Raw genomic sequence first — 24776 nt, forward strand, 5'->3', positions numbered from 1 at the left:
CCTGTAGGTTTTTGTGTGTTAAGCCTCCATCCTATTTGGGAACCATTTGGAGTATTGGTTTACCAATTTAGTGTTAAGTGTTGCCCGAATATACCTTCTTCATTGTTTTAATTTTTGTGTGAGAGTTAGAGAAAGAAAAATTAATTTTTTCTTTACAATGAAAAAATTGCATGATACACGCAATAGATTAGATGGTGTTGGATTGTCAAAATATTTTAACAGAAAATTTATAAATAAAATAGCCATATGTTTTAAAACGAACTAAGAAAAGTTACAGTTTAATAGTCATCAGTCTAAATAAAATTCAAAGTTTTCACAATCGTTTTTAACTCATCCACAGGTAGATGATGATTCACGGACAGTATACATATTAATTTTTAACAAGAAAATTAAATAGAGATAAACAAAAGCAACAGTTTTACTAAATACCACAAAGATCTAGTAAATTTAATGAAAATAAACACACATTATAAGCAATTACGCACGCGCAACTTGATAACAGTACAAAAGACTTACACAGGCAGCGTAGAGAAAAAACTAAACAATGTAATTGTTTCGATGATGGTGATTAACATGCATATTATTATTGCCCAAACATGACTGGCTGGCTGGCAGGCAAGATTCACAAATGAGCGAAATAAAGAAAACCAGAAAAGACCTTGTGGTAAAACCAACAGTCAATAACAACAATACCTTTCTGCTTACCACTTGCTACTTACTACCTGTTAAACAATGCACTTTTTCTTCAGCATGTTGTTAACATTTCTTTGTGCTGTTGTTGCGTTTGGAATTTCTCATTATTTTTAGCTCAAACATGTTGCAAGTCTAGCATGTGTTCAAACCACCAAGATCATGATTACTTGCCTAAGACTTTAATACCTACTATGTGCACATAAATATAGTTGTTGGTTTGGTTGGTTCTGCATTTCTTCGAGCTGGTTTATATCAAACCTAACTCTATTAGAGCAAAAAATAGGTCAGCATATATAAAGCCAAGTTCAAAGGCGATAGCAGTTTCAGTTGTAAGAAAGATATACGAGTGTTAACACACAAAAAAATAACCAGCTAAAAAATAGTTTGAAAAGCAAAAAAGAAATTTTAAATTTTCAACTTGGATAAAAAGAAATAAACACAATAAAAATTTTTGAGTGTTAAAGAGAAAATATTTATTAACATTGAAATAAGGTGTGTTAATGTGTTGCGGGTTAACTAGTGTCAAGTGTAATTAACTCTTAATTAAATTAAATAACGAACGAATAATTTATCAAAAATATATATTTACTTAACTATTTAAACAGGTAAGATTTTTACTAAACGAAAAAAAAGTATTTATTAAGCAGAAAAAAAATCAATTTCGTTTATACTTAACGGTTAAAAGAGAAAGTTTTCAATATGATTGTCATATAAGGGCACACACACATATTTTAAATATTTTCGTTTTGTACGTGTGTATTCTAAAAAAAATCAAAATTATCAATAAACAAAAAAAAAAAAAAAAAAATTAACTATTGTTACAAAAACAAAAGATTTAAGACACAAACTTTAAATAAATTTTGTATGAGTGTGAATGAAGGAAATACAATTTAACAAAAGACTTAAGACATAAACATATTTTAAGTGAAAAGATCATTTACATACTAGAAATAAAAACAAACTGTCATATAATTGATCTTAATTAACATAAGAATGATAAGAGATTATTAAGTCTGTAAAATTTGTAAAAAAGTGGTGTAAAGAAATAATTTATTAGTTATTAAGTTTTTAACACGTTTATATAAAAGAAGAAAACTTTTCGATACTTAGGCAACAGTTTAAGGTGGATATTTTCTTAAATTAAACCAATCAAACGAATAAGTCCCATTATATCATTTAAGCCCCCATAATTACCATAAAGATGATAAATTTTTTAGAGCCCGTGAATTTACGTATTCTTCAGAATTGTCGTCTGTTTAACCAGAAACTAAACTTTTGTTTTTAAACTCAAAATCTGAAATTTCTTATAAATTCACCACAAATATGTTTTCTTAACTATGGTTTTGGAATATCGGATGATAATTGTCCACAGCTCCCATATTCTTTTATATATATAAAAGAGTCGTGTTACTGACTGACTGATTCATCATCGCACAGCCCATCACTGTCAAATTTTGACAGCAGATGTGGTTTTGCTTATGTAGATCCACTAAGGAGGGATTTTTGGGTATTTATACATTTAGGGGTAAAAAGGGTAAAAACGGGTAAAACAGGTTTTCTTAATTATCTTACACAATATTAGTGATACTGGAAACATTTTAAATGCACCTGTAGCTACTCTTAAAATGAGTAGATGGGTGTCTGGTACTTTTTTGAAATTCGTACTTTTAAGGGGTGAAAATGTGTAGCAAAAGTGATTTTGGTACCTTTTTGGGCTCTTTATAACTTTTTAACTAATAAACATAATAACATTTTTGCAACTATTTTGTATATAACATCCTAAATTATGAGACACTTGTTTCGTACTTTTTAACATTCAGTCCTTTTTGGGTGTAGAAGGGAGAAAACTGGTACTTTTTACATTAAGAAAACTTTTTCGACTTATTGACGTCTACCTATTAAATTACGTACTAAATCTGTAATATTTATTGAAAAAATATCTACTATTTCACTGGGGGAAAAAAGTACCAAAAAGGGGAAAAACGGAAAATTTAATTTATTCAAAGTAATTGTGTCAATTTTTATAAAATTTGATAACACAAAATAAGCTATTGGTATATTATTTTGGAATTCATGTACTAAGGCCTATATAGGACCAAATTCGGGTAAATTGTTGGGTACTTTTTGAAAGCGCAATTTTTCAGGAACAAATGAATCGTTTGAGTTTTGTCTGTGATATATAGATTTAAACACGGAATATTTTCTAAACTTAATTCTCGAAAAAGTTCCTAGGCAAGAAGGGGGAAAATGGTACTATTTTTATTAGTACGTTCTACAAAAGTAGAATTTATACCACTTTTGGTACTTTTTCTTTCTTCCAATTATACTCTTTGTATGTTCTATAATATGAATCCAAACACATGATTATTAAACAAAGACAGTCCTTATTGAATAAGATTCTTTAGGATAGAACTTTTTAGTACTTTTTATGTCTCAAATGGTACTTTTTGAATTTTCTTAAATATTCAACTTAGAATGATTAATTTGAACATGCATGGTCCTGACTGAATAATAATCTGTAAGTGTGAACTCTTTGGTACTTTTCCATTTTTCAAATTGTACCTTTTGGATTCTCTATAATGGGAAACCGGAACACATGATACACGGTCCCTATTAAATCAAATTTATTGAGAAAGATTTTTGCACTTTTTCGTTATATGCAAAGTCGTCTTTCAAAGTCTATCGGTATAAATATCTGGCCACTTTTTTTATTGAATCCTGAAGTTTGCAGAAGTTTTGAAATTACTGTTTGAATAGCTGCCAATGATGTTTAAAACTATTGATGGGCTAAAGCCCACACTTCTTGGTCTTCAAACTTTATTTTGATTGAGGCATGAAAGTCTTTGTATTACGTTCAAAATCACAACTAAATTTATGTTATTAACCTGTTATTAAATTCCATTTATTCTCATCAATTTCACTAAAAATTTATTCAACAAATATAATATTTTACACTCCATATACTATCTATTGAACATAATATTGAAAGTTATTTATTTACAGTAAAACTTATTTATTCTTTCAATTAACTAAAAAAAATTAAGAACATTATTGCCTAGTTTAGTATGTTTAAGAAAATATTTCCTTAAAAAAATTTCACCAAAATACTTATGATAATCAATTAACATAAGCATTTAAATTGAATACAAAACACAAATAAAACGAAATAGAAAGTTAAGAATATCCAAATACAAAAGAAAACAACAACAACAAAAAACACAACAATTCAACACCTGATTATTAACTGGCATATAGGTCAAGATAAACACACAGAAAACCAAACACAAAATCAAACTAAACAAATACACCGTTGAATGACAATTTAACAGAATAAATGTCTAAATAACAGTTTGTGTTAACAGCAGCTGGTAATACTAACAGCATACTAATACCCCAAAACAACATAAAATTTAAAACTTTTTTTAAAGAAGTAGTGACGACATACTTAACAATTTGTTAGTTAGAGGCATAAAGTGCAACCAATGCTTAAATATGGTTTAAAGAGACAAACCAACTTTAACTAGAAAATTTTCAATAAAAAACTGATCTTAATTTCTGTTGCCTGCATACAAGCATAAATTTGTTAAAAAAATTGATACTCTTTGAGAAGGCTTCTTTTGCTCACTTTTCGTTTATTCATTCAATTAACAAATTGTATTTAAACTTTACTTTTATCTGTACATACATATACATTCATATGCATATGGTTATATGTTTTTTTATAAAAGTGCTACCATACTAGTGACACTACTAACCCAATTCTATCATGCATGTATGTATATGTGTATGTATGCTTGGATGGATGTGGTATATTTTCTGTATATGACGATATACATACAAACATGCAACTTTTATAGAATTTGTGTCAAAAATACTACAACATTTTTGTATATACACCTATTAAAAAAACTGAACTCTTAATTTTGTGGAAATCAAAGTTGTAATATTGTACTGAGTATTCTAAATTTTGTTATGGTTTTGTAACAGGCAAGTTATATGGAATAATTGTATATTATTTATAGCAATTTATCAAAGATTTATTAGACAAATTTTCATAATTCTTTTCCTATAAACTTTTGATAAATTGTTGTAAATAATCAAAAACCAACATTTCAGATTTTAAGTCTTAAATAAATTTTGGAAATATGGGATTTAATCTCAAAATGTAGTGAAATTAACAGATTTTGGAAGAACATTTACGTCAACATTAAAGTTATATGAAGAATATCATCGTTTTTATAAGTGAATTTTGAACTTCAAGTAATTTTCTGAAGGGAAGTTTGTGTGGAAGCTAAGGTCAAATCAGGCCTGATAATCATCGGCAATGTTAGTTAGTTAGTTGGTTGGTTAGTTGTTAGTTATTAAGTTAATTAGTTAGTTAGTTAGTTAGTTAGTTAGTTAGTTAGATAGTTAGTTAGTTAGTTAGTTAGTTATTTAGTTAGTTAGTAGTAGTTAGTTAGTTAGTTAGTTAGTAGTTAGTTAGTAGTAGTTAGTTAGTTAGTTAGTTAGTTAGTTAGTTAGTTAGTTAGTTAGTTAGTTAGTAGTTAGTTAGTTAGTTAGTAGTTAGTTAAGTTAGTAGTTAGTTAGTTAGTTAGTTAGTTAGTTAGTTGTAGTTAGTTAGTTAGTTAGTTAGTTAGTTAGTTAGTTAGTAGTTAGTAGTTAGTTAGTAGTTAGTTAGTTGTTAGTTAGTTAGTTAGTAGTTAGTTAGTTAGTAGTTAGTTAGTTAGTTAGTTAGTTAGTTAGTTAGTTAGTTAGTTAGTAGTTAGTTAGTTAGTTAGTTAGTAGTTAGTTAGTTAGTTAGTTAGTTAGTTAGTTAGTAGTTAGTTAGTAGTTAGTAGTTAGTTAGTTAGTTAGTTAGTTAGAGTTAGTTAGTTAGTAGTAGTTAGTTAGTTAGTTAGTAGTAGTTAGTTAGTTAGTTAGTTAGTTAGTTAGTTAGTTAGTTAGTTAGTTAGTTAGTTAGTAGTAGTTAGTTAGTTAGTTAGTTAGTTAGTAGTTAGTTAGTAGTTAGTAGTTAGTTAGTTAGTTAGTTAGTTAGTTAGTTAGTTAGTTAGTTAGTTAGTTAGTTAGTTAGTTAGTTAGTTAGTTAGTTAGTAGTTAGTTAGTTAGTTAGTTAGTTAGTAGTTAGTTAGTTAGTTAGTAGTTAGTTAGTTAGTTAGTTAGTTAGTTAGTTAGTTAGTAGTTAGTTAGTTAGTAGTTAGTTAGTAGTAGTTAGTTAGTTAGTTAGTTAGTTAGTTAGTTAGTTAGTAGTTAGTTAGTAGTTAGTTAGTTAGTTAGTTAGTTAGTTAGTAGTTAGTTAGTTAGTTAGTTGTAGTTAGTTAGTTAGTTAGTTAGTTAAGTTAGTTAGTTAGTTAGTTAGTTAGTTAGTTAGTTAGTAGTAGTTAGTTAGTTAGTTAGTAGTAGTTAGTTAGTTAGTTAGTTAGTTAGTTAGTAGTTAGTTAGTTAGTTAGTTAGTTAGTTAGTAGTTAGTTAGTTAGTTAGTTAGTTAGTTAGTAGTTAGTAGTTAGTTAGTAGTTAGTTAGTTAGTTAGTTAGTTAGTTTAGTTAGTTAGTTAGTTAGTAGTTAGTTAGTTATTTCGTTGTTTATTAGTTGTTGTTAGTTCGTTCGTTACTTCAGTTTCGTTCTTTTCGTTCTTCGTTCGTTCGTTCGTTTTTTAGATTAGTTTGTAGTTCGTTCGTGAGTTGTTGTTTCTTTCTTTCGTTTCGTCTCTTTCTTATACTTTCGTTCGTTATCGTTGTTCGTTCGTTAGTTGTTCGTAGTTCTTTGTTAGTTCGTTATTAGTTAGTTGTTAGTTAGTTAGTTAGTTTGAAAGAAGCATGTATATACATTTATCGGTCCTGTTGTGCGCTCCGTATTGCTCGGTTTTAAGGAGGCTAGGCGAAATAGTCAAAGGTCAAAGGAAGAATATCTGCCAATTTGTATTAAATTATCTTTAAAATTACGGGCACAATCTATACATGGACACACAGAAAGAGGGACGGACAGAAGTACGAACAGGCGGACCTACCTATATCGAATCAGAAAGTGATGGGTATACTTCATGGTGTTAGACCAATATTTTGGGTGTTACGAACATCAGCTTAGGGTATAAATTCAGTTTATAAAACTTTGCAATTTTAAACAAAAGAATATACAACTTTAAATATTTGAAGAGAGGAACGAAATGGAACTTTATATCACGTATAATATTAGGAAACGGAATGTAATATTAGCAATCGGTAGGGAATTTAACGATTATGTTTTTATGTTACTTCTTAAGTCATTTTATGCTTCCAGAGGATTATTTAACAGTGTTCTAGTCACTTAGTCAGGTATGTTCGATTCCCACCAGATGCACTGGTAGAGGAGTGTACAACAGGCCCGACGATGGCCTGTTGTGCTAACTTCGATATAGTGCTTACAAGAATCGTTATCGTGTCCGTTGCTATTTTGTATACACAATATGTAACTTTTAACCACTGATAATTGAAATATAAAAGAGTTTCATTTTCATTTTTTACACTATTAACTTTGTTTTAAGCTTCTCTTTATTTTCTGAAAAAGAAAAAAAAATAAAGACAGAAAAAAAGTTGAACATATTTTTAATTGACGCTACATGCATAGCAATCAATTTACACAGAGTACTTTTTATGTTTTACAGTTTCTTTTTTTTTAAATGTGGTTTAAAAAGACATAAAATGAGTTGACGACTGAGTATTCACTATATCCGTCAACACCAACTCATAGGCTGTTGTGCCGGTACCAATATTATTACCACCCCGCCTTTAGACCCTTTTGCTCATGTTATTTTGGATTTTTTTTTTTTACTTCTTTAAACTTGCCTTCAATAAAACCGTTTAAAGAAAAATATTGTAGTTTTGTTCAATTTGTCGTTGGTTGGTTGGTTGGCTGGCTGTTAGTCATGTTGAATTTTTTTTCTTCTGTTAAAAGTCGTGACTTTCATTCATTCATAACGTTTTGAGTACGAGTGTGTTTTAATGTTTGAATGGGTTTTAGTTTTATTATTTTCTGTTGTTGTATTTTGTTTTGTTTACAACACTTTGAGTACTCGTAGTTTCTATTGAATATTTTTTTGCGTTTTTTTTTCTTCTTATAGAGGGAGAAAGTTTTTCTGTGTTTTTTACGTATTTATGTGTGTACTTTATAGATGGCATTTTTTTATTATATTAATAATTTTTGTATGATTATTTTCATAATTTATTGCAATTTATTTTTAAATGATGAAATAAAAGTGCTTTTTTAATAATTAATAAAAAAATTTTTAAATTATTTTTTAATTTGTACATTAATAGCATATCTTTGTTGGTTATTGCACGCGCTAAACGTAGTTTTTATAGGTTTTTTCTTGTAAAAATACAATAAGTTTAATGACATTTCGATTGGGTACAGTGGTGACATGGATTAAAAAAAGTTGATAAAATTTAAATAATATGTTTTGAATAAAGTTTCCTTCGAAAAGTGACTGAAGAGCAGATTTCTATAGAAAACTGATTGATAAAAAGGTTTCTTTAGAAAAGGTTCCTATGAAAAGTTACTTAATAAAAACTGACCCATGAACGGTTTTCTGTGAAAAGTAATCAATGAGCAGGTTTCTATAGAAAATTGATCGATGAATAGGTTTCTATAGAAAACTGATCGCTGAAAAATATTTTATTAGAAAATTGATCAACAAAATCATTTCTAAAGATAGCTGATGTTTAAAAAGATTTCTTATATAAAACTGATCGCTGAAAAGTTTTTCATAGAAACTGACCATTGAAATATATTTTTATAGAAAACTGATCTTTAAAAACTTTTTATAGAAAATTTGCCAATATAAAGTTTTCTGATCGTTCAAATCTTTTCTGTAGCAAACTGATCGTTGAAAACTGATCTACGAAAAGTTATTTAATAGAAAACTAATCTATAAACGGGTTTCTATAGAAAACCAACAAATGGAGAGTTTGTTGTGAAAAGTGATCGATGAGCTGGTTTCTTTAGAAAATTGAACGATTAAAGCAAAATATTTTATTAGAAAATTGATCAACGAAAACATTTCTAAAGATATCTGATTTTTAAAATGATTTCTATAGAAATCGTGGAAATGTTTTTCATAGAAAATTATCGTTAAAAGGTTTTCTTTAGATTACTGATCGTCGACATTTTTTTTATAGAAAACTAATCTTTAAAAACTTTTTTACAGAAAATTTGCCAATATAAAGTTTTCTGATCGTTGAAAACGTTTCTGTAACAAACTGATCTATGAAAAGTTATTTAATAGAAAACTGATCTATCAATGGTTTTCTATAGAAAATCTACAAATGCAGAGTTTCCTGTGAAAATTGATCGATGAGCTGGTTTCTAAAGAAAATTGAACGATGAATAGGATTGTATAGAAAACTGATCATTTCAAATTATTTTTTTAGAAAATTTATCAATGAAAACATTTCTAAAGACATCTCATGTTTAGAAAGATTTCTATATAAAACTGATCGTTGAAAACTATTCCATAGAATACTTTTCTCTGGCAAACTGATCGTTGAAAACTAATCTATGAAAAGTTATTTAATAGAAAACTGATCTATGAACGTTTTTCTATAGAAGACCTACAAATGGAGAGTTTCCTGTGAAAAGTTTCTTCAGAAAACTGATCAATGAATATTTCACTATAGAAAACTGATCAATGAAAAATGTTTTTTAAAAATTGATCAATAAAAACATTTCTAAAGATATCTGATGTTTTAAACGATTTCTATAGAAAACTGATCGTAGAAAAGTTTTCCATAATAACTGATCGCTTCAAGATTTCCTTTATAATACTGATCTTTGAAATATTTTTTTTATAGAAAAATAATTCTTAAAAACTTTTTTATAGAAAATAAGTCAATAACAATTTTTCTGTAGAAAACTGACAGATGAAAACTTTAATGTAGGAAAATGATCGTTGAAAACTTTTCTGTAGCAATCAGATCGATGAACACTTTTCTTTAAAAAAAAGATCATTGGAAAGTTTTTCATAAAAAATTTATCCTCGAAAAGATATTAATGGAATACTGATCGTTGATCAGTTTTCTATAGAAAATTGATCTTTGAAAACTTGTTTATATAAAAGTTGAGATGAAAAGTTTTTTTTGTACAGAACACAACAACAATAAGTGGATAAAATTTCCATAGAAAACTGCTGGTTGAAAAGTATTCTATGGACAATTGATTGATAAAAATGTTTTTATAGAAAGTTGTTAGATGAATAGGGTTCTATAGTTCAATGATTTGTATAACCAATACAACTTTAGTGGGTTGGGTATATATTGGGTTTGTGCTGATGTTTATAATGTATAAAAATATCCTATATTCACCTTAGAACCATCTGCTGTGTCGTCTAAGCCATGTCCGTCTGTCCATCTGGTTGGCAGTCTATGTAGTGAAATTTATCAGATTTTTATAGAAATATTATTGCGAACATTTGTTGAGTGATTAGTAGTTCGCCATATCTCCCATATGGGCTACTTCTGAAAACCATTTATGATTTTATGTCAATTTTGATATGATATTCTGGAGCTAGATCACAAAATGTACCGATCACTCTCTTGCAACACATAAGCCATGCATTATTATTTAAAACAAAAAATATTTTATATTTCGAACATTTTTACTTTCATAAGCATATTTTTTTTATATAATTTTATAATCAATACTAAAAATTTTCATAATTTTTGGTAAAAATTATTACAATGTTTACAAATTCATTTATTGCTGACAACAACTGATTATCGAATACTTACTATAAATGTAATAACAAAATATTTGATTATTTAATTATGAGTAGCTAAAAAAAAATCCAAAAAATTGCATCATATTAAAGCCAAAAAAACGCTTAATATGCACTACACATTTTTAGTTAAAAAAAAGACAACATTTAAAAACCAACACTAAATAAAACATACCAGACATGATTAACAATTAACTTAAAGAAAATTTATTTCAAATACAAAGAAAAAGCCAACCACATGGCGGTATTTGTTAAAAAAACTAAAAATGTTAATGAATTTTAAAAAATAATAAACAAGTAACAACAACAGGTCTTTGACCATTTTATACTTAATGCACAGAGTGCATGAACATAATTAAATATACCTTAAATTAAATACAACAAAATAAAAGTTTTTTTTAACAGTTTATAAAAACTTCCAACAAAAATGAGGTCAAACAAGAGTGAAAAATTTTTTCTTAATATTATTGGTCAATAAACTTTAATTCTTGTTATTTTTTTTTCTCAATTTCTGTTTCTTAATGATCATACCACACATTCATACATTTTATGACAAAAAAGAAAGTGAAATTAATTTTGTTGGTTTTTTTTTTTCCTTATAAAATTTCTTATCTTACGTTAAGTAAAGATTTTGTTATTGTTGATGATGATTCGTATAAATATTATGTCTTTCATTTTCAAAATTAATTTCACTATCATTTCTTGTGAACTTAACTTAAGTGGAATCATTTGGAATTCCATTAACCTTAAGTTATTCATGAAACCAACCAAGAAACTTGTTAAGGTTTATTTTTTTCTTTCAAACTTACTCATCTGTATCATGCTTGTTTTGTATTAATTTTTGGTTAAAGTTTTTTTTTTTTATATTTCGCTTAAAGATTTAGTTTCTTTGATTTCATTAAAAGGTAATTTATTTTCAAAATATTGCATGTTTTTATATGATTTTCTCTTTCAATGAAGAAGATTATTGTTAAAAAGTTAAGAAAAAAAAATCTTTTTGTAATTAAAGTTTTTTATTTTATTGTAACTTTTTCTTGTTTCATTTTGAAAGTGAGAGTTTTTGTAAGAAGAAAACACATGTTTTTTTTTAGTTTAAAATATTTTTTTTTAAACAAATTAGTCATTATTAACTTCAATTTGTTAACAAAGTAGTTTTTGTTTTTTTTGTTATTATGACAAAAGACTTGAAACACAAACCTGTCTAATTAAACAACTATTAATAATTTTCCCACCTTTATGGTAAAAATATAATTTTGAAATTACTTATTACACCACTGGGAAGTTTGTCATTTTGTTTCAAGATATTTCGTAGACATTTTGTAATTTTGTATTATCATGAAGATATTTTTACATACATTAAACATGTTTTTGTTCTTTACTTATTTAAATGTATTTTATACAAACTGTTGTAGATTAAATTTTCCCACCTTATAGAAAGAAATTTATTTAAGAAAATACAAGCAATTTCCTCTATAACTTGAAAATCCTTTTCAGCGGGAAATAAACTTTCTTTTCAAGCGAGATCGATCATAGACCAGTTATGAGTATAAATGTGATGTACTTTTCATAATAAAGCAATTTATTGTACATGTACCGAATTTCATTGAATTATCTTTTTTTACAAAGTTTACATGGACGGACAGACAAACAGAGGGATCCTGCTCTGTATGTCAGATAATGTGACAAAGGATGTAGAAATTTCGAAAATCAATTCGAACCCAATAATTGTCCCGACAATTTAAGTGGTAGCTCTCAACCATAAGTAGCGTAGCATGAAACAATATGCATCTTGTTGAGATGGCATCAGCACTGAGAATTTCCCTGAAGTAAAAGATCTACTAAATCAGTACTAGTCTCCTGTCGGGCAGAGGAGTCTTTCCCGATCGTTCACCAACTAACATCAGTTTCATTTTCAGATCATAAAGAACGGAATGACAGGCAACTACCAAGTGTCAATCTGAAAATTCCCCAACGTATACTGGCGCCATACGATGCGAAAAGTAAGAAATACTAAACGGGTTCAGGTATCCAGCATAAGTTGCTCTGTCAGTGACATCTATGACATCTGTTGAGATGGCAACAGCACCGGAGAGAGAATCTAGACATATATGGCATAGGATATATTAGTCCGTAAATTTGAGTTTAAACCACAGCCACTACGTGGATCACGAAGGAATCTCAACCAACTGACCAGCCAAGTCCTGCGGGCAACTGTCTACCCGTAGTGCCAGATTATATGATGCTCTAGTTAGACCCTATTTCAAATCATCACCAGTTTATAGTCCTGGCAGACTAGAGGTATTGGTAGCACCTCTTTTCCCCGGGATATTGCAATAACACTAAGATGGAAATTTCACCAAGTAACATGCCCCCGGGGGGAGGACGGACAGACGTTTTAAGCCAATAAGTATAGGAGCAATATTATTGTGCGTTAGAAACATTGCCTGCTCACTAAAGTGGTTTGGGATATAAGAATTAGTTTTACTCGAAAGATCAATAAATGGCATTAATATTTGGAAATGATTTCGGGCATAGGACCACCGTTGCTCTACTTTACTAAGCGCATTATGAACGTTTGGTTATATGACACTTATTTGCCACAATGTTGGCCTAAAAGACGTTAACTCTTAATGGTAAATCTACATAAACTGAAGACTTAAATTGAACTTAAAGGAAATAACTGAAAGGTCAAATCGCACGACTTTGGAAGCCATTTTTCGAATTAAAGTTTTCGCTAAATTTTTGAAAAAATATGGATTGATGATGTTAAAGGGTATAATTGTATTCTTTACACCGTTTCAGTAGGGAGCCTGGAAAATTGCAAACTGTACCTTGCGCACAAATTTTATATGGACAGACAGCCAGCCAGCCAGCCGGACAGATGGACAGATATGATAAAATCGATTCAAAAACTTGTTCCATGCCGATTGATATACTTTCGAAAGGGTAGATCTTTGAGAATCAGCTAGTTTGTGGCTGTAATTGCACTACATCGTCTTTCTTGAAAAACTATTACTTGCAAAAGTTTATTTAATCATTAAATTAAAATTTTGCCAGATAGTTTTTCATAAATTCATTTTCTCCATAAACTCTACAAATCTTACAATTACTATTTTACCAAATAATAAAACACACATTTGGCTTGCAATTAGTTGCCTTAAAATAAAACTAAACATTTATAATAATGATTTTAATTTAGCACATTTTTCCTGTCTTCTAGCTGTGAAAAGTACAACAAGTTTATGTTCTCATTGAAAAACTGCAACTGCATTACAAATAATATTTAAAATTTCTTCATTAACAATAAAAAACGTACATGTTAGTCAAGAAACGGCTTTCTAAATTTACATATTCATAATAATTAAAACATCTTGCTTCAACAGCAAACAAACAAACAAAAAACTGACAAAGTAGTCAAGCAATTGCACACATTAAACGTAAATTGTGTCACATATTAATGAAGCAAAAATGAAAGAGAAAGAAAATACTCACATTAACAACACTGACAGCTATAAAATAGAAAAAAAAACGCGTTTTTCTTAACATAAAAATAAACTGCAAAACATCGACAACACAATTATAAATCTACACACAAATGTTTTAAAAGATTCTATTTGTTTTTATTTTTATTTTAAATGACTTTAGAGCCGACATAGAACATAGCCATAGAAACAACAACAACACTATTAGCACTCTTACAGAGCTTTAATATAAAACATTTGGTATTAAACCCATCTACGTTTTTTTTTTCATAATTTCCGCTAAATACAGTTAACATTTTTTATACTTATAATAGACCGTAAATATAAACTTAGTTATAAGTAGAAAGCATATAAACATACTACATGTAAAACTAAAAAACAACAACAACAAAACAAACTAAAATAATATAGAGAACAACAATAAAAACAACAACATTAAGACGTGGATCTAAAATGTTGAATCAACAAACGGTATTATATAAACTAGAATACGAATAAGAAAGCCAACAAGTGTCGAAGACTGTCTGTTTGAAGTATTTTTCTTAAATAAATCAAAGAAAAATAAAACAAGATATATTGAACTTGTTAGCGTTTGATGAAAAGAACAAACCAAATAGAAAAAATGCAATCAAAATTGTAAAGAAGAAAATCGATTTTTTTTTAATTAAAATAAATTTGATATATAGAATTTCCTTATAAGCATTAGATTAATGTAAGAAAACGAAAGACTTAAGCAAGAAACTTGATCGCACGCAAGTTTTTTATTTACTTCTGCAAACAAAAATTTAAGCAATCATAAGATTTTAGCTTTTAACTAAATCACTAAATTCAAGAGGTTTATACGGTCTAGTTTTTAACTAAATCAGTGAAATCATAAGGCTTATACGGTTTTGTTTAACTTTTGTATTAATAATCGGATACTTCTGAACATTTATATGATGCCCTACACCATCTTTGAGTGTAATTAAAGATCTTCAGGGAATTTGGTACAAAGAGTTAATCAATATTTTTGTGCTAAAAATACTAATATGATAATATTCTAAAAACGAAAGACTTAAGCAAGAAACTTGATCGTTAGTAAGATTTCTTTATGTTTTTAACTATATCAATGTATTCAAAATAATTATTCAGAATTAGTTAGTTACAAAGATTAATCAATATTTGTATGTCATTTTTATACTAGAAGCTCTAATATGATAATATTCCAAAAAACGAAAGACTTAAGCAAGAAACTCGATCGTCAAAAGTCAGATTTCTTTATACCTTACACCACTATAGTGGGAAGGGTATTATGCGTTTGTTTTGATGTTTGTAACGCATTAAAATATAAGCACTATACTATACCTTTAAGTATACCGATCGACTCAGAATCACTTTCTGAGTCGATTAAATGATGTCCGTCCGTGTGTCCATGTAAACTTTGTTATCAAAGTACAGGTTGCAATTTTCAAGATAAATTGATAAAATTTGGAATACACGTTTGCTTTGACCTAAGGACGAAGCCTATTGAGAATGGTTAAAATCGGTTCATTATTTCACCTAGCCCCCATACAACTGAACCCTCCGAAAAGAGCTTTTGAGCTCATAATTATGTATAATATAAATGTATCTAGTTCGCATAGCTAAGTTTTATACGGATTTCGAAATGATCGGACTTCATTTGACCCTAGCCCCCATACAAAGCTCCCTTCAGAATTACAAATCTATCTAGCCCATTTTATCTGGATCGGTCCACATTCGCTCCTATCCCCCATATAAAGAATTTAAAATAAAAATAGTTTTTTGTCAATAAATAGCTTTAATAAATCGGAGGTAATATTCAAGATAAATGCTTTATTATGAAAAATAAATCACATCTAATATTTAAAAATGGTGTAGGGTATCATATGGTCGGCCACGCCCGACTATACTTTCTTACTTGTTTAGTTTTTAACAATATCAATAAATTCAAAATACTTATACACACTTATTTATCATTTCAATTAGAAAAACTTTATAAGAAAGTTAAGTCGGACATGTCTGGCCATATCTGGATACCCTACACTAGCTATAAGTTATTAAAAATCTTCATAGAAATTGCAGTAAAAATTTACTCTATAATGGAATAGCATTTTTAAGTTTAAAAATGAATTTGATTTGAAGCTCTAATATGCTAATAGGCAAAAAACGAAAGACTTAAGCAAGAAACTCGATCATAATATCATAATTAACATATCTCAATATAAAAAAAATTTCTAAAAATATCAAAAATTATTAGCAATTTCAAACTCATAAAAATATTTCTCTTTTCCATTTCAGCATGTTTAACCAACGCAAAATAAACTCATATATTCTTCTTGCCATAGTGGCAACAAATTGTATTCTACTCACATTTGCCTATCCCCAAAATGAAGTATATCAAAGACGTTTACAACAGAGACAACAACAACAACAACAACAGCAACAGATTTCACCAGTCTATGCTGTAGGACAAGAAAATGTTGCACGTAAATATGCTGTCAAACCAAATGCTTCCAAGAAAGTAGCACTTGATGATGTTGAAGATGACATTGAGGGTAATCAAATACAAGAAGCACCCAATGGTTTCTCATGGTCCAATATGTTGGGTACCGTACTAACCATGTTCTTTAATGGTGCCGGTAATGCACCCACAAAATCGGATGATGTTGATGGTTCTATTGGTTTCGGTGGTTCACCCTGGGCTAATGTTATCTCAATGGGTAAGTTTTATATTTAAAATTTATCATATAATATATATAATCTATCTTTTAATTTAACTAGGTTTGAAAATCATTAACACTTTGTTGGGCGGTGGTGCTCCTAGCGATGGTATCGACAAGGTTGACAATGGTGGTTCTCCCATGCAGGTAATAGTTGCTTTATATTATTAGCATTCTTTTTTTTTGGTTTTTTTATTTTAAGTAGTCTGCACTTTTTGTTTTAATTTGTATATAAATATTTTTTTTTATTTTTGGTTAAACTAACTAATAATTTTTTTTTGCTTATAAATGCTTTTATAATGTCATATGCTGAAATTAACCAAAGTTTTTTTTTTAAGTGAAGTATATTTCATAAGGCTTTTTTAATATACTTATATCAGTTAATTTATTCAACAAAATTATACAGTTTGTTATAGAAATGTTTTTTTTGCAACTATTTCAAATAGAGGATTATATGAAATTGTTACATTTATATAATTAATATTATTTAAAAATTAGAAATCTAAAAAAAACATAAACTGTTATTAATTAATTGTTAAATTAAGGGAAAAACTATTTATCTTAAAAAACATATTAACATTGACTTTAAAATATCGAGCTGTAGCAATAAATCTGATCAATTCGCGGAGAAAAGTCATAATTTCTAGCTTCCTGTTCCATCACATTTTCGTTGGGAATTTAGTTTTTATGACCCTAAGCCGAATGACTTCCGCAAAGTCTCTGTGAGATGGTTGACGGTGTGACTTATTATGACTGGGATCACAGGCTACTTGTATGCCAGTAGTTCTGGTGTCGCATCAATCCATCTAATCTCTCTATCTTGATTTCTAGTTACGCAGTACATTGAACCTTCTGCACATTTTACGTGCATCCTCGATGTCCATGCTCGATGAAATCTTTTAGGCTTCTACGTGTAGCACTTTAGATTTTGGGCTTTCCTGTGGAAGTGAAATTATAAGGCTTTTAGGGGTTTGTTTAACTTTTGTATTAATAGTCGGATACTTTTGAACATTCAAATGATGCCCTACACCAGCTTTGAGTATAATAAAAGATCTTCAAGGAATTTGGTACAAAGAGTTAACCAACATTTTTAGGGTAAAAATACTAATATGATAATATTCTAAAAACGAAAGACTTAAGAAAGAAACTCGATCATAAGATTTCTTCTACGTATAGCACCTCAGAGATTTGGCTTTTATGTGTAAGTGACTTGTGCTACGATAAAATTGGAATTAATGTCAATGTAGAATTTGAACCAGAAACTCCAAGATCAAAGCATCGTTCAATTCAATCTTATTCTTGGAATCTATAGATCCTTGCTCTTGTATATTTAAGTCTATAGGGACCTACTTATTTTTTCAATATCCATCTGATATAATACGAAAATATTATATCAATCAGTAGAGCGCCGTCGGTTAAAAAACACAAAAAGCCACTCATATGGTGCATGGTGCATTCCGATAACAACAAAGATGATCTAGACGCTCGATACTCTTTACATAAATCGATCTTAAATATCAGTATAGAAATTCCATATAACTCCAACAAAATCGATTAAAAAAACTTTAATATATCAAAATCTAATTCTGAGTTATTCTAATCTTGTAGCAAATGAGAGATTTATTCGTATGTCATATGATCTCAATAGGTCATTATAATGATTGGTCCATAATGATAATGACCATAACTCCTGAACAAAAAGAAATGTATGTAGTCTATATATTTCTTAAAATTTTATATAAAAGAAAGCAGTCTAATTAAGCAATAACTTAATAAAAAGCTCTGATTTCAATAAGTCATTGTATATATTGGTCCTCTTTCTGTAATGATCAGTCCATAATGATAACGGCCATAACTCCTGAATATAAATATAGATGGTTAAATATTACTTAAAAGTTAAAATAAAAGTTTAAATAACTTAAATTAAAAGCTCTGCTTTACAAAAGGCAATTGTTAAAAGCTTCACATATGTAGATCATCAAATTCTTTTTATACCCACCATCAAAAAAGATGGGGGGTATATTGTTTTTGTCATTCCGTTTGTAACACATTGAAATATTCGTCTAAGACCCATAAAAGTATATATATTCTGGGTCCTTATAAGATTCTAAGACGATCTAGCCATGTCCGTCCGTCTGTCCGTCTGTCCGTCTGTCCGTCTGTCCGTCTGTCTGTCTGTCTGTCTGTTGAAAACACGATAGAGTCCAAATGGAAGCAGCTAGCGAGCTGAAATTTTGCACAGATACTTCTAGTTAATGCAGTTTGTTTGGTATTGAAAATGGGCAATATCGGTCCACAATTTCGACTAGCCCCCATATAAGGCCCCCTTCAGAAAATGACTTTATCGCTCATAACTTGCTAAGGGAAGAACCAATAGCGGTGAAATTTGGCACAAATATGTTTTATGGGAACCTAAATCTCTTCGTAGAATTTTATAAGGATCGGTCCATAATTGACCCTACCCCCCATATAAAGTCCCCTTCAGAAAATGACTTTATCGCTCATAACTGCCTAAGAAAAGCATTAATAGCGGTGAAATTCGGCACAAACATGTTTTTTGCGAACGTAAATCTCTCTGTAAAATTTTATAAGGATCGGTCTATAATTGACCCTACCCCCCATATAAAGTCCCCTTCAGAAAATGACTTTATCGCTCATAACTTGCTAAGGGAAGATCCAATAGCGGTGAAATTCGGCACAAACATGTTTTATGGGAACCTAAATCTGTTTTTAAAATTTTATAAGGATAGGCTCATAATTGACCCTACCCCCCATATAAAGTCCCCTTCAGAAAATGCCTTTATCGCTCATAACTGGCTAAGAGAAGCATCAATAGCGGTGAAATTCGGCACAAACATGTTTTATGGGAACATAAATCTCTCTGTAAAATTTTATAAGGATCGGTCCATAATTGACCCTACCCCCCATATAAAGTCCCCTTCAAAAATGACTTTATCGCTCATAACTTACTAAGGGAAGAACCAATAGCGGTGAAATTCGGCACAAACATGTCTCATGGGAACCTAAATCTCTTTTTAAAATTTTATAAGGATAGGCTCATAATTGACCCTACCCCCCATATAAAGTCCCCTTCAGAAAATGACTTTATCGACCATAACTGGCTAAGAGAAGCATCAATAGCGGTGAAATTCGGCACAAACATGTTCTATGGGAACATAAATCTCTTTGTAAAATTTTATAAGGATAGGTCCATAATTGACCCTACCCCCCATATAAAGTCCCCTTCAGAAAATGACTTTATCGCCCATAACTGGCTAAGAGAAGCATCAATAGCGGTGAAATTCGGCACAAACATGTTTTATGGGAGCATAAATCTCTTCATATAATCTTATAACGGATCGGTCCATAATTGACCCTACCCCCCATATAAAGTCCCCTTCAGAAAATGACTTTATCGCCCATGACTGGCTAAGAAAAGCATCAATAGCGATGAAATTCGGCACAAACATGTTTTATAAGAATTTAAATCTCTTCGTAAAATTTTATAAGGATCGGTTCATAATTGACCCTACCCCCAATACAAGGTCCTCTTCAGAAAATGAATTTAATGCTCATTTCTGACCTTAAGAAACATATGTTCATATATATAGCAATAAAATTCGACATAAAAAATTTGTATAGGAACTAAAATCATTTTCTTAAATTTTATGAGGGTGGGTCCATAATTGACCCTACCCCCCATATAAGGTCTCCTTCAGAAAATGACTTTAAGGCACAAACTAGTTTTGTGTGAGCCAAAAGTTCTTTATCAAATTTTATAAGGATCGGTCCTTAATTAGCCCTATCCCCCTTGTAAGGTCCCCTTCAGAAAATGACTTTAAAGCTCATTACTAGCTTAAAACTGCGAGTACTGAGTACGACATGAACAATTTTCGTATTAGCTACAATCTCTCACTAAATTTTATGAGGATCAGTCTGTAATTGACCATACCCCCCTCATTACTGACTCAAAAATGCTATTACAGCAGTGAAATTCTACGTAAACAAGTTTTGTACTAGCCAAAAACTATTTATCACATTTTATGGGGATCGGTCTATAACTGACCCCACCCTCCATATAAGGTCCCCCTCAGATAGTGACTGTAACGCTCGTTACTGGCTGTAACGCTCAAATGCGACTACAGCGATGAAATTTCACATAAACAAGTGTTGTATGAGTTTATGGTTATAAATATTGGATCAAACAAAATTAATATTTTTAATTCGGAAGAGCACGGTCCATGCTTAAGCCTTTATTAAATTCCATCTTCCAAATATTTCCCTGATGTTCATAATAATATCGACATATGATTCAACATAGATCGATAATATCAAAGTTTATTTATAAGGATGATTTGATGGTGGGTATATAAGATTCGGCATGGCCGAATATAACACTCTTACTTGTTTCCTTTTCTATAGTCAAACCTAAACTTCAGGGCATGTGTCAGCATTAAAAAAAAACAATATAGTCGAGGTTCTTATTCTTAAAAGCTTCACATCAGAAGCTTTTTTCTTATCAAATTCTTTTTTTCTTTTCTATAGTCAAACTCAAACTTTTGGTCATCTCTTAGCATTATCTTATCTGGTTTAAAAAAATCCAATATAGTCGACGTTCTTATTCTTAGAAGCTTCACATCAGAAGCTTTTCTTCTTTCAATAGTCAAACCCAAACTTCATGGCGTTTGTTAGCATTTTCTAATCTGGTTTAAAAAAGCCAATATAGTTGGCCTTATAATTCTTAAAAACTTTACATAAGTAGATCATCAAAAGCTTTTTGTTCTTTTCTTTAGTAAACCTAAACTGCAGGGCATCTGTTAGCATTATCTTATCTGATTTAAAAAAGCCAATATAGTCGGCCTTATAATTCTTAAATGCTTCACATTATCAGAAGTTTTCTTCTTTTGTATAGTCAAACCCAAACTTTTGGTCATGTGTTAAAAAGATTCACATTATCAGAAGCTTTTTTTCTGTAGTCAAACCTAAAATTCAGACATATGTTGCTGGTTTCAAAAAGCCAATATAGTGGGCCTAGAAGAAGTTTCATATTAGAAGCTTTTTTTCCATAGTCAAACCCAAACTTCAGGGCATCTGTTATCATTTCCTGTTCAGGCTTATAATTCTTAAAAAATAAGTAGATCATTCAAAGCTTTTTCTTTTCTAGAGTCGAACTCAAACTAAAGTTATCTGTTAGCATTTTCTGTTTAATTTGCTGATATAGTAAAAATCCGATTTATGAAATTGGAAAATTATAAAATTTTTGTGAGAAAATGTGTAATAAATCTGTAGTTTTAAAAGAGCTCAGATTTTTATAAGAAATGTTCCAATAAATGTTCACATGGTGCAAATACTATTGATAATAAATGAAACTGGTATTTTCAGCAAATAAAGAATTCTTGTAAAAATATTAATACTTTGTGCATTCATATACTGATAAATAAAATAAAATTCTTTTATAGAAAATATTGATTTATCAATGATAGTCAAAGTAAAATTTACGAAGCTTTTCCATGTAACAAATTTTTGCCATTGCCATATGCATTGAAAAATCATTTAAAAAAGAATTGTTAAATATGTAAATGTATATAATACAAACAAAAATATATTTTACCTTTAGAATACAACACAATTCTTAGTTCTTTTAACCTGTTGAAGTACAAACCAAATAAAACGATTATAAAAGCATTTATAAGAATAAACTGATTTTTGTATTAAAATATATATAAGAAAAAAATATTAGAAATGGAACACATATTGAAAACCATTTATAAAAAAACAACTTCTTTTTTCTCTCTTTTTTTTTTCTTTTTTCCAAACTTCCCGATTATTTTCATGTGTGTTTGTTTTCTGGAAAAATTGTTACGCTTTTATATTAAACACAAACATACTATCATGTAAAACTTAAACAAATAAACTCAAAAATTAAACACTGGTTAATGGTTTTGGTGGATTTTATATGGTTACATGCTTGAATAAAAAAAAAAAATAAAAAAATATGAAAAATATAAACAGGGCGTCTTGGCAGCAGTATTATCAACGGTACTTGGTACAAAAGATCCAGAACAAGTGAATTCAATGGCCAAACAAGCCGGAGAGGTAAAGCAAACTTATTATAATATAATTTTTATTTTTCATTCTTTACATATTTATTAAACCAGTAGTTTTGTAAATTTATTTTTAATTATCTATTTATGCTTTATAATCTACACTATAGTTTATTTTTCTGTTTTAATCTAATTCTCAGACTATTGCTTAAATTAAGTACTTTTATTTGATGTTTTATTATATTTCTTAATGCATTCTAGTTTATACAAATCGTTATGAATCTTTTGGATGCTTTGAAAACTTCATTCTCTCATCGTTCTTTGAATGCCCGTTCATTGGGTAAACGTGATTCTGTAAGTGATGCCACTGTTGCCGGTATTTCCATGTTGAAGGGTTATGTCCGTACTTATCGCAGTACCGATGAGAAGTGCTTGCAACGTTATATGTGTGAAGCTAATACCGAATGTTTACGCGAAATCGGTGGTGCCAGTATTTTCTGTCAATTGGGATCGTAAGTTATAACTTTTTTTGCTAAAAGCTTTCTTCAAAAGAATATATGTTAAAGCATTTTTTTAACTTTCTAGCCCTATATGTACTTGTTAAAAATTACCTTAACATTTATTTCTTCTTCTCTTACAGTTACGCCACCAGTTATCTTTTGGACCGCACCAGTGATGGTAGTTTCGACCAAATATACGAAGCTGGCCGCAGAGGGCGTTCTGGTTTCGATTGCAGTCAATTATATTTGGAATGTAATGAGGTCTAAGTCTTTTTATACCCATTAACTTTCACAACTTAGGCTTGAACTATAGGACTGGTTTAATAAAAAATCCCTGTATTTATTTTTAGTTATTATCCCCCTTAAAACAAACTTCCTCAGTTTCCCCCTTTTATATTTAAGAAATATAAATTATTTATTTATTATTATTTATAATATATTTATGTATTTCTGTATTTCTAAGTATTAGTTTTATATTTATTATTTGTGAATGTAGTTTGTGGATATCAAAACAAAAAAAAAAGAAATAAACTTTAAGATATCGTAAAAAAGTGCATAAAATTTAAATAATAAGCAATAACGAAGTAGCTAAGTATGTTAAGTTTTTAACAGAAAATAAAATAAAAACTTTCGAAAATATAAGAAAACAAAATATTTAATAACAGCAAAAAGCTTTTGGAGTTAATAAATTGAACTTTTTAAATTTACATAATTATGGTGAAATTATAGCAACTGTAAGCATAAGAAAAGCTTTATTAACATTTATGTTACAGTGTTTTTGGCAATGTTGCTGTAAAATCAAGTATGTTTAAAAGCTTAGTGTTAGCACAGATCATGCGCAGAACGGAATACAGTGTCGTGCATAATGAAAAAAAGCTAATTTTTAATTTTGTTGTTTTAATAAATGTTTACAAAAAGAAAGCATTTCTCAAAACTTTTGTTCTGACGTGAATATTAGGTGAGCTGGATCAAAGGATAAAAGTGCCCTTTTTATACCCACCATCAAAATTTTTTTTGTGTCATTCCGTTTGTAACACATTGAAATATTCGTCTAAAACCCATAAAAGTATACATATGTATATTTATATGTCCTTATTAGATTCTAAGACGATCTAGCCTTGTCCGTCTGTCTGTTGAAAACACGATAAGGTCCAAATGGAAGTAGCTAGCGAGCTGAAATTTTGCACAGATACTTTTAGTTAATGCAGTTTGTTTGATATTGGAAAAGGGGCAATATCGGTCCACTATTTCGCCTAGCCCCCATATAGGACCTCCTTCAGAAAATGACTTTATCGCTAATAACTGGATAAAAGAAGTATCTATAGCGGTGAAATTCGGCACAAACATGTGTTATGTGAACATAAATCCTTTGTAAAATTGTACAAGGATAGGCCCGTAATTGACCCTATCGCCCATATAAAATTCCCTTCAGAAAATTACTTTAAAATTCGACAGGAACATATTTTATAGGAACTTAAATCTCTTCGTAAAATTTTATAAGGATCGGACCTTAATTGACCCTACTCCCCTATAAGGTCCCATTCAGAAAATTACTTTAACGCTCATTGCTATAATGAATATGGTGTATTTAA

The 24776-nt window shown here is 29.4% G+C and overlaps 1 protein-coding gene across 3 annotated transcripts; it reads left to right on the forward strand.

Moving 5' to 3' along the window:
- The first annotated feature begins 1003 nt into the window (after positions 1-1003).
- On the forward strand, positions 1004-23803 carry LOC119604752. 3 transcript variants are annotated; one of them, XM_037957563.1, is made up of 7 exons: positions 1004-1292; positions 14474-14486; positions 16216-16640; positions 16702-16787; positions 22653-22736; positions 22946-23196; positions 23325-23802. In XM_037957563.1, exons 3-7 carry the CDS (start codon positions 16220-16222, stop codon positions 23449-23451), a joined length of 969 nt encoding a protein of 322 aa, XP_037813491.1. In that variant the 5' UTR covers positions 1004-1292; positions 14474-14486; positions 16216-16219; the 3' UTR covers positions 23452-23802. The 3 variants fall into 3 exon arrangements, with proteins under 3 accessions (XP_037813491.1, XP_037813493.1, XP_037813492.1); XM_037957565.1 differs by lacking the exon at positions 22653-22736 and having other exon boundaries at positions 23325-23801; XM_037957564.1 differs by lacking the exon at positions 14474-14486 and having other exon boundaries at positions 1009-1298; positions 16219-16640; positions 23325-23803.
- Positions 23804-24776: the final 973 nt, after the last annotated feature.

This window comes from Lucilia sericata, unplaced genomic scaffold, assembly GCF_015586225.1.
Source record: "Lucilia sericata isolate MDLA Ls3-8-SP2 unplaced genomic scaffold, ASM1558622v1 Contig000424F_arrow, whole genome shotgun sequence".
Lineage (NCBI taxonomy): Eukaryota > Metazoa > Arthropoda > Insecta > Diptera > Calliphoridae > Lucilia > Lucilia sericata.

Excerpts from the sequence above, each read along its gene's own strand:
- LOC119604752 (XM_037957563.1), top strand. The coding sequence starts at position 16,220 with ATGTTTAACCAACGCAAAATAAACTCATATATTCTTCTTGCCATAGTG. Across the intron at positions 16,641-16,701 it reads GGCTAATGTTATCTCAATGG|GTTTGAAAATCATTAACACT; the intron begins GTAAGTTTTATA and ends TAATTTAACTAG. Across the intron at positions 23,197-23,324 it reads ATTTTCTGTCAATTGGGATC|TTACGCCACCAGTTATCTTT; the intron begins GTAAGTTATAAC and ends CTTCTCTTACAG.